This window comes from Rutidosis leptorrhynchoides, chromosome 1 (assembly GCF_046630445.1).
Source record: "Rutidosis leptorrhynchoides isolate AG116_Rl617_1_P2 chromosome 1, CSIRO_AGI_Rlap_v1, whole genome shotgun sequence".
Classification (NCBI taxonomy): Eukaryota; Viridiplantae; Streptophyta; class Magnoliopsida; order Asterales; family Asteraceae; genus Rutidosis; species Rutidosis leptorrhynchoides.
The window spans coordinates 131,317,304-131,328,534 of NC_092333.1; the positions used below are offsets into that span (position 1 = coordinate 131,317,304).

General features: G+C 32.7%; 2 protein-coding genes across 2 annotated transcripts; both read right to left on the reverse strand.

The window, feature by feature from the left end:
* Positions 1-128: 128 nt before the first annotated feature.
* Positions 129-1,554, reverse strand: LOC139865049 (NAD(P)H-quinone oxidoreductase subunit T, chloroplastic). The gene is made up of 2 exons (XM_071853605.1): positions 1,211-1,554; positions 129-553 (listed from the first exon to the last, which is right to left on the reverse strand). Exons 1-2 carry the CDS (start codon positions 1,552-1,554, stop codon positions 130-132), a joined length of 768 nt encoding a protein of 255 aa, XP_071709706.1. The 3' UTR covers position 129.
* An 811-nt stretch (positions 1,555-2,365) lies between these two features.
* Positions 2,366-3,082, reverse strand: LOC139865058 (non-classical arabinogalactan protein 31). The gene is made up of 2 exons (XM_071853612.1): positions 2,829-3,082; positions 2,366-2,733 (listed from the first exon to the last, which is right to left on the reverse strand). The coding sequence occupies exons 1-2, from the start codon at positions 3,010-3,012 to the stop codon at positions 2,366-2,368; spliced, it is 552 nt and encodes a 183-aa protein (XP_071709713.1). The 5' UTR covers positions 3,013-3,082.
* Positions 3,083-11,231: the final 8,149 nt, after the last annotated feature.

Here is an 11,231-nt window from a genome sequence, read left to right on the forward strand (position 1 = left end):
TTAACTCCCATCATAAACCTTGCAACAATCATAATATCTAGAACAATATTTGTTTAGACTTTCCAATGTATATATTCACTATGTTTGACTTCAAAAATCAACTTTTTATATTTATGGTATAGACATTGACTAGTAATAAGGTTCTTTGAAAAGAACCACATACAATATACAACAAATCGAGAAAATAATAATGACAATATCAAAAGTGAGAGCCGATTTGGCTTGGTCGCTCAACTCCATGTTCCTTCCTCCAAGGCGGTCAACCATGTCGGGAATTGACTCGAAATTTTCTATATCTTTCATGTACGGGTCTACTAGCTTGACCCGCATCTTCTCGGCTTCACGGCTCGCGGCTTCTTGAGCCAAGGTCCAGTCGTAGAACCTTCGTTTTTCTGAGTCGCTCAATACGTTATAAACTTCTCTTAGTTTCATGAACATTTGAGAGGCGTCTTTGAGTGGGAGAGAAGTTGTGTCTGGGTGGTACTCTTTTGATAGTCGTCGGTAAGCTGTTTTAATTTCTTCCAAATCGGCTTCAGCTGGCACCCCTAAAAACCTGCAATTGGTCACCAAGATTAGCTTATTTGGCTGAGCCAAATCAAACTGTAACCATATTTGGTTCTAGCTTGACAGTTTAATGAATCTAACCGAGCCAAAATACATAGCATAAAATAGTTTAGGCTTAATAATGATCAATGAGCCAAGTGGCGATGACACTATGTATAACTTATCAAGGTTGTAAATTTTGCTACTCGCCGATTAATTCCACTGCAATTTATATAATTCACATTGGAGGGAGCAAAATGGGCAGCTTAGACAGGTTGGGTAACGGTCAAAACAAGGCGATTTTCATATAAACAAAGTGTTCAATAGGTTATATCCATCGAGCCATTGACAGTTCTCTTTAGCAGATTCGAACCTGTTCAACCAATTTGACATATATGTTTTTAGGTACTTTTTTGTTTGACGTAATTCATCCGTTTTAGGTAGTACATAAACAATGGCCAATATCAAATCCTATAAGTAGATAAGTCAAAATATTTGTTATCTATCCGTTTCCCATCTTTGTTATCTGGTTTAGATTTGTGTCAATTATTTTGGCACTTTTCGTGATCATCTTGCTTTAAAACACATTGTTCCAAAATCATGTGAAAAATAATTTCAGTCACTTTAGAGATATATAGAATCAAATGGAGTCATGAAGAATACTAACTGGTAATGAGAATCGGTAGAATTGTTGAGCAACTCGGAGAATTTTTCGCCAAGAAATTTATTCTTTTGCTCTTCTTCTTCTTCTTCTTCTACCGACTGGGTGGCGTTTTTGCTGCTGCCGCCGACCCATCCTTCGTCTTCATTCTCCCAATGAATTCTGGTATCGACACCTGGTGCTGCCTTTTGTCTCTCACCTCCTCCTGCCACTGCATACACCCGTAATATGGTTTTGCTATTGATATGAGTTACCGGTTTCCGCCATGATACGGTGGTGGACGTGGCGGTACCGCCTCGTCCCGGTAGGAGAGACAGTGAAGGTGTAAGTATTGCTGTTTTTGTAGCCATGTTATTTTTGGTGGACGAACAAAACTAACATTGGAAGTAGTGGTGGTAGTATCCGTATGGTTTTTGAATAAGATGAAGTTATTTCAGTTTTATTTGTGTGGCTGAAGTTTGTTTTTATTTCACAAAGTGGACCCCTTGATTTTAGTATCATAGATTACTTATTTGGTTCATTTTTCTTTAGATTGGCATTGGCATTTTCTGTATATTACACTTGTTACTTGTTAGTTTCATATTTTGATGATTTTCACCCGGATGTTGTGGCTTAGCGAGGCTAAACAATCAGCGTATTGTTAGTTATAAGATTTTCACTGCTCGGGTTATCCATGAGGGTGATACGTAGCCCATCAGGATTATTCCCTTTCTATTTTCAACCTTTCTTTGACTACCACAAGATTCGAACTTGAGACCTCTTGCAAAGATACCAGGGCCCCAATTACTGGGCTATCTTGTGGTAGACTTATTTTTTTATAAAAGTAACTAATACATGTGTCGAGTGTACACTCGGCACAAACTTATTCATGAATATATACATTTTGTCCATCTTTCTACTTGAACCCATAACTTCCTGGTTAGACGGACACCTCGAAATTTATGTAGATAAAACTAATGTGGTCACTATGAAACACTTTTTCCCTCTTAAAACTCGCAGAGTACTTTTTTGATCATTTTACCCTAAGGTTATCTGTCTTGTTACAGTACATCGTCTTTGGGTGAAATGGATTTAAACAGTATTAACAAAACTATAGTATTCCTTCAAATTTTAATGATTTTTGTGTAACCAAAAGAAAATTCGAAAAATTACATCAAGACTTCAATACTTGTTTTGTTTCCCATATGAATTATCATCATTATCCTTATCGTTATCATTAGTCTCCGGTTCATCACACATTGGTGTGGTGTAATAAAAAGGGCCAATAACATGTTTGATAATATCACGATACACCAACGTTGGGTGACCAAGCTTCACCCCGGTCTTGCCTCCAGCAAAATCGGTCGGGATGTTGCACACTGGGTCAGATGAAGAAACGAGCCTCGTGAAACAGGTTTCGGGTTTTATCTTCTTTCCGTAGATATATTTTTTTATGCTGACCTGAAACTCTCCGGTTTTATCAGTCTTGTCTCGTCCGTAGTATATGACCCTCTTTCTCTCATCCAAGCACGTCACTGAAACCGTACATCCTAAAAAAATAAGACAATAAAACTAGGAATTAGGCTCTTTTGATAAAAAGTTAGATGCAAATTTTTAGTACAATATCGCGTGGTGTAATATGTACCTTCGATGGGTTTATGACCATTAACCCATTCGTTCCATCCTTCGGAACAATCTTGGCAAAGTACTTTTCCCCCAACACGAATGACTCCGTTAAGATCACTTGTGGGGATTTCTTCCCAACATTCAGCTATTTTTATCGCTGTTGCGGCGACAAGAAGCAACACAATTGACCATACCATCTTCATTGTTAGCTTTTCTGATGTTTCTTAACCAGAAAACGTGGAATTTGAAGGTGATATATGGTATAAAGCTGTATTTGTGTGTATATATACTAAAAGTATGGCATTGACCAAAGGAAGTGGATGGGAACTACTTATAACGTGCAAACCATTTCCTACGACTCTAACATTTTATTTAATTATATTAAATATTAATATTAAATGTATTATTATTATTATTATTATTATTATTATGTATAATGTATAATAAATAAAATAAATAATACTAATTTTTTTTTAGAACTGCGAAAATTTTATTGACAAACAGGACTCCCCGAGTAAGGCACCAGAGAGGATTCGAAACAATTACAATGGCTTCAATTGTTATGAATCCCATCTCAAATTACATTTACTTCTACTGTTTAGACGACAATACCAAAAATTTCTAATAGAATTAAAGAGGGCGTCTTCATTAAGAGAACACTATTGCGATACCTTCATGTATGCCATGCAACGAATCGATCGACCCAACCCCTGACTCCATAACCCTTCGCGAAAAATAAATCACAATCATGATGCAATCAGCGTCCTGAATACAAAATAACTTTCAAGTACCGTTACCCGAATCTTGTGTGATCAACTCTCCCGGATACATAGACATACCCCATGAGTTTATCGCATACAACTAAGTCACACGGTCATGATACATGTTGCAAAACAAATCCCAAATCCCGTCGTTTTAATAACCCGATGATAGACCCCTAATCATCAATTTTATCGAAAACCTTGCTTTCAAATCGCGGTGCCCGCACTCGTAACTTTGAAGCTCTAATACCACTTGTTAGAAATTATTGAACCCAAAAAGACAAGTGATTTAAACCAATCACCAACCTACAAACGATAAACGAATAATTAAAGCATAAGAACGATAAATAAATGCATAAACGACACAAGAATTTAACGTGATTATATCTCAACTCTAGATACGGAGAAAAGTTTAGTTCACGGGCGCAAATTAGAGATTTTTCTTTATGATATTCGTATACATTGGACAAGTCATGATATTCTAGATCTTTTCTGGCCGACTTACACCTCACCAATGGTGACATTATGTCACCAAAGGTGACATCCACTTTCCACCGGCTAAAATATGCTCGATCATAATTCTCAAGTTTTGACACTTCATATCACCAAATCACCAATGGTGACAATATGTCACCAGAATTGACATTAAGCTAGTCCACGTTTTTCTTTTTTGTTCTAACATCCTCCATACTCAACATACTTCGTTCACTGGTGGCTGTTAACGAGTTAGAATGGCGGAAGATAAGAACTGGCTAAACAAAATTAAAAGTAAATGAGTCGAACCTCTATTGGCACGTGGCCTTTAACCTTTCCACTAACTTCAACAACACGAATGACTTCGTTAAGATCACTTGTGGGGATTTCTTCCCCACATCTGCATATGTTTATCGCTGTTGTGGTGCCATTGACCATACCATCTTCATTGTTAGGCTTGTTGTTTCTTAACCAGAAAAACGTTGAATTTGAAGGTGATATATGAAGATGGTGTTAGAATGTTATAATTCACCCATGATTCTTATTGATCAAACACGCCAAATATATAATACATGATTTGAGCTCATATCCCTTGATTTTAGGGATTATGTCTCTTGCTACATTTAATACTAGATATGCCTATATTTAATATGAGATACGCTAGATATTACATATGATATATTCTATGTTTAATATCTGTTAACATCCCCCCGCAGTTTGAGCGGGAAAGGAATGAACGGTCAAACTGGATTAAAACGCTAAAAACTAAATAACATTCTTCTTTCCGAGCAGATTGATATTCGTTGATGTGGTTGCGTATTGCTTGACTGCGTTTCCTTTTCCGTAAAGTTTTTTTTTTTTTTTTTTTTTTATTACGTCGTGGCTTGCTTTGCCTAAGGATTGACAGGACTTAGGCATTGAACTCTGTCGACGATAACCAGTCTTTATCGGAAGAGATTATTATTCTGATTATTATTTTTATTTTTTTCCGAGGTTTGAACCTAGTCTAGCTAGGCTGCTCATCCTCACGCGATTGTAGATAATAAAAAAATAACCAAGTGGGGAAAACAAGTTAAAAATGGGGTGGCCCACAAATTAAAATTACGGAAAAAATGGCTCATTGATTAATGGAAAATGTGAATGCTTAAAAGTAGGCAAAAAGTGGACAAGTGTGACAACCCGGAAATTTTTGACCAAATTTAAACTTTATCTTTAAATGATTTAACGTTTCCGACACGATAAGCAAAGTCTATGAAGTTGAATCTCAAAATTTTAGAACTGTTTCATTACATTTGACTGCTCTCGACGATTCATGAACAATTATATATACATATACATATATATACATATACATATACATATATATATATATATATATATATATATATATATATATATATATATATATATATATATATATATATATATATATATATGTATATGTATATGTACAAGTAAAAACGACTTTCCTACAGTAAAACACTATTTGCTACAGTAAAATGACTTTGCTACAGTAAAACACTATTTGCTACAGTGAAACCGTATTTGCTACAGTGAAACAGTGATTTGCTACAGTAAACACTATTGCTACAGTAAAACACTATTTGATGTCGACGAACTAGCAAACAAAAACGGATAAGGCGGCCATGCGATCGCATGGCAAAAACACTGAAAACTCATGCGATCGCATGAGGTACTGTAGCAGGCCACATACTATAAAAGCTCGGTTCATTCATCCGAATTATTATTTTTTATATTATTATTATTATTATTATTATTATTATTATTATTATTATTATTATTATTATTATTATTATTATTAAGATTAATATTATTATTATTAATCTTATTATAATATTATTATTAGTAGTATATATACCTAAAATACTACGACGAGGTTATGAGCGTGTCACCTTCAAAATGGGGTTTTGAGCGGGATAGAGCTAAGGAAATTATGGGTTATTGCCAAGGAGGTTATGGGTAATGTTCGGGGGTATATTTGTGAATCAAATCTAGTGTTTATCATCTCCGTTACGTCTACGTACTTTCCTACAATATTGAATCTCAATATTTATACGTAAGCACTCATATTTTATCTTTTATATATTAATTGTGTATCAATGTCTAGTGCTCGAGTATATATATATTTATATATGCTTGTATGCTAAATTTCGTCGTTAAACAGTTATAATGAATCACGAATTAAATACATATATTACTGGTAAAAAGTATATGATATACATGTTTTTGGAAAGCTGGCGAAAAATCAATAACTTTTCATTTAGATATCGAATAATTTCGATGAACGGATTAAAAGATATGATCAACTGAATTATGATTGACGTTAATTGAAATTGCTTTTGAATCTACAATTAAGATTTAAACAACTCGTTTACAAGATTGATAATTTGGATTTTTGAATATTACCAACCGAGTAAATGAATCCTTATATAAGGTACGTCTCGTTTTGTTAAACAACTATCAAAATTGACTTTTTGAAACGACATTGGATAACTTTTGTATGTCGATCTCGAGCATTAGGATTGTGATACACTATGACCTGACCTAGCTTGATAGACGTTTATTGACCAACATATGTGATAATGCTAAAAACGAACATATATTTCATAGCATTATTCCTCAAGAAAGACAAGCTTTTAGTTGCAATTGTTCTATTTAAAAGTGATATTCGTTTAAATAATAAAAGGTGAAGACAAAAGACAGATTCGACGAATTGAAGACGCAAACGACCAAAAAGCTCAAAAGTACAAAATACAATCAAAGAGGTTCCAATTATTGATAAGAAACGTCTCAAAATTGCAAGAGTACAAGATTCAAAACGCAAAGTACAAGATATTAAATTGTACGCAAGGACGTTCGAAAATCCGGAACCGGGACCAGAGTCAACTCTCAACACTCGACGCAACGGACTAAAAATTACAAGTTAACTATGTATATAAATATAATATAATATATAATTAATTCTTAAAATTAATATATATATTATAATATATTTATAAATCGTCGGAAAACAAAGAGCCAAAGCTGGGTGAGCTATAATTTCAAACTCCGCGAGTTGCAGAGTTTGAAGGCAAAAAATTACGCGACTCGCGGAGTTCCCCTGGACTCAATTCCCTATAAAAGCAAACGCAGTTTGATCGCAAAAATATCCTAAAATCTCTCTTTCTCTATATGTAAACGTAATATATATATATATATATATATATATATATTAATTTTAATTTTAATTTTAATTATAATTCTAATAATAAGGGTATGTTAGCGAATGTTGTAAGGGTGTAAGTCGAAATTCTGTCCGTGTAACGCTACGCTATTTTTAATCATTGTAAGTTATGTTCAACCTTTTTAATTTAATGTCTCGTAGCTAAGTTATTATTATGCTTATTTAATCCGAAGTAATCATGATGTTGGGCTAAAAATATTAATATTGGGTAATTGGGCTTTGTACCATAATTGGGGTTTGGACAAAAGAACGACACTTGTGGAAATTAGACTATGGGCTATTAATGGGCTTTATATTTGTTTAACTAAATGATAGTTTGTTAATTTTAATATAAAGATTTACAATTGGACGTCCCTATAAATAACCATATACACTCAATCGGACACGATGGGCGGGGTATTTATATGTACGAATAATCGTTCATTTAACCGGACACGGGAATGGATTAATAGTCACTAGAATTATTAAAACAGGGGTGAAATTATGTACAAGGACACTTGGCATAATTGTTAACAAAGTATTAAAACCTTGGGTTACACTCAGTCGACATCCTGGTGTAATTATTAAACAAAGTATTAAAATCTTGTTACAGTTTAAGTCCCCAATTAGTTGGAATATTTGACTTCGGGTATAAGGATAATTTGACGAGGACACTCGCACTTTATATTTATGACTGATGGACTGTTATGGACAAAAACCAGACGGACATATTAAATAATCCAGGACAAAGGACAATTAACCCATGGGCATAAAACTAAAATCAACACGTCAAACATCATGATTACGGAAGTTTAAATAAGCATAATTCTTTTATTTCATATTTAATTTCCTTTATTTTATATTTAATTGCACTTCTAATTATCGCATTTTTATTTATTGTTATTGTATTTAATTGCACTTTTAATTATCGTACTTTTTAATTATCGCAAGTTTATTTTATCGCACTTTTATTATTGCTAATTTTATTATCGTTATTTACTTTACGCTTTAAATTAAGTCTTTTATTTATTTAATATTTTACATTTAGTTTTAACTGCGACTAAAGTTTTAAAATCGACAAACCGGTCATTAAACGGTAAAAACCCCCCTTTATAATAATAATATTACTTATATATATATTTGTATTTTTATAAATTTAAACTAATATAGCGTTAAGCTTTGTGAAAAAGATTCCCTGTGGAACGAACCGGACTTACTAAAAACTACACTACTGTACGATTAGGTACACTGCCTATAAGTGTTGTAGCAAGGTTTAAGTATATCCATTCTATAAATAAATAAATATCTTGTGTAAAATTGTATCGTATTTAATAGTATTTCCTTGTAAAATTTAATAGTATTTTATACCCCTTAGCTTTGACATCAAGTATTTTTGGCGCCGCTGCCGGGGAACTTAAATGCCGAAAGCGCAACGCTAAATATTAAAAAAAAAAAATTATTTTTAGTTTACTTTTATAAAAAGACGCTTTTGTAAAAATACGTTTTAAATATTCGAAAACATAAAAAGAAAAAGAAAAATTTAATATTTTTAAGAGTTTGTTAAATATTTAAGTTTTATAAAGTTTCTTTATTTTTATTTTATAAAAATATAAGTTTTATTTAAATATTTTGTTTTTATTTAAAACATAAAATCAAAAACCGAAAAAAAATTTATATATAAATCTAGTTTTAAGATTTTTATTTATAAAATTGTAACATATTTTTATTTCTATTATAGTTTTTAAAATATAAGTTTTATTTAAATTATATAAATATTTTAATTAAATTAAAAATAGAAAAATAAAAAAATATATATATAAATAAAATTACGTTGAACCTGTCAAACGAAGCAACCTGATCTGAAATTTAAAACCCCGCGACTCGCAGAGTTTTCCAGCCTCGGGCACCGCAAGTCGCGGAGCAGCCCTGACACGGGTACACAGGAACCCTAACAGCATTAATTACGGGATAATTATTATTATTATTAATTCTAAACCCTAATTAGGGTATTTTTATTATAATATTTAGTTTTAATTAGTTTATTTTGTTTTATTTAATTTTATTTAGTTTAATTAAATTATAAAATTAATAATTTTATAAAATAAATAATATAAAAATAATATTTTTATAAAAATTGTACTTTTTACAACTTTTAGTATATTTTTATATTTTGTCCCTTTTTAATTGTTTTAGCGTAATATTTGTGTTTTTCGCTAGTTTTTAGTTTTAAACTTAATTTTTACCATAGTTATTTTTATTTATAGATTTTTAGGTTTTGTCGTAAAATCTCTTAAGTGCTTTTTCTTTAGACTAAGATCTAGGTGCTTTAGATTTTTGCGACGCCTTTTTAAATTTTAGTGTTTTTTTTTTAAGTTATTGCCATTTGGGATATAGTTTTACTTGTAAGCTTTAATATTTTTAGACACCTTTTACCTATGTATCAATTATCATTCCAATTAGTAATCTCAATTTGCGATTATAATTTTAAGTTAGTGGTAGTAATAAGGTTGGGTTAGTCGAGTGTTTTAAAGTTTTATAAGTCATTTTTTTTTCTTTCTTATTTTTCGACGCCTTTTATTTTTCAACTCTTTTCTTTTTCTTCCTTATTTCTCGACGCGCTCTTTTTCTTTCTTATTTCTCGCTATTCTAGTTTTTAGGACATAGATTTTTATTCTACTTCTTATCTAAATTTCTTAAAATTACGAAAATTTATTTTAAGTGGTTAAATTGATAGACATCAAAATTTTCTGGTTCGTAGTAATAGTTGGATTTGTACGTGGACCGGGTTATTGGAGCCAAACAGTCCTCAATTATATTGAGACCAAACGAATCCTGCCCCTCTGTTGCATCTTTTGGCTATTCGAAACGTGGGCAAAATCAGAAAAGTCTATTAATTGGATAACTTATATAATTTTTCTTTCCTTTTGAAAAAACTAATAGGATATTCAATGAATGCACCGAGCAAGACGTTCACCACCTTTTGTACGTTCACCACCTGTAAGTAGATCAAGACATTTAGCAAATATTACCGTCGTTGATTTTTCTTTAGAATCGTCATCCAGTCAACCAAGTACTCCAGTTCAAATTTCCGATAATCCATTTTTTGAACCCGACCTCACAATTGAGAATCCGGAGAATATTCAGGGACGATTCATAGATCCTGAACCATTAAATTTTCCTCCGGAACCACCAATCATTCAAACAGAGATTGTTGAGGAACGAACCATTAAATCAGAATCCTCTAGTGATTCCGATTCAACAAATTCAATCATGGAAAATCTGGAACCTTTAAGTATGGAAGACCGAATGAGAGCTAAACGCACTGGCCAATTTAGTGGTGCGCCGAAGGAAGATCCAAATGAACATCTTCGTACCTTTAATAGGATCTGCACTCTATTTAAAATCCGAGAAGTGGAGGATGAACAGATATATCTCATGTTATTTCCCTGGACTTTAAAGGGAGAAGCCAAAGATTGGTTGGAATCGTTACCTGAAGGGGCGATCGATACATGGGACGTTTTAGTTGAAAAATTTCTTAAACAATTCTTTCCGGCATCTAAAGCCGTAAGACTTCAAGGAGAAATTGTTACGTTCACACAGAAGCCAAATGAAACTCTATATGAGGCGTGGACAAGATTTGGAAAGTTATTAAGAGGATGTCCGCAACATGGTTTAGATACCTGTCAAATAGTACAAATATTCTACCAAGGATGCGACATCACTACAAGGAAAGACATAGATATTGCAGCTGGTGGTTCCATTATGAAGAAAACCGAAACTGATGTTTATAAAATTATTGATAACACTGCTTCCCACTCACATGAGTGGCACCAAGAAAAAGATATCGTTAGATCATCTAAAGCATCTTGAGTCGATTCTAGCCATGACTTAGATTCCATTTCCGCAAAGATAGATGCTGTCGAGAGACGAATGGAAAAGATGACTAAGGATATCCACTCAATAC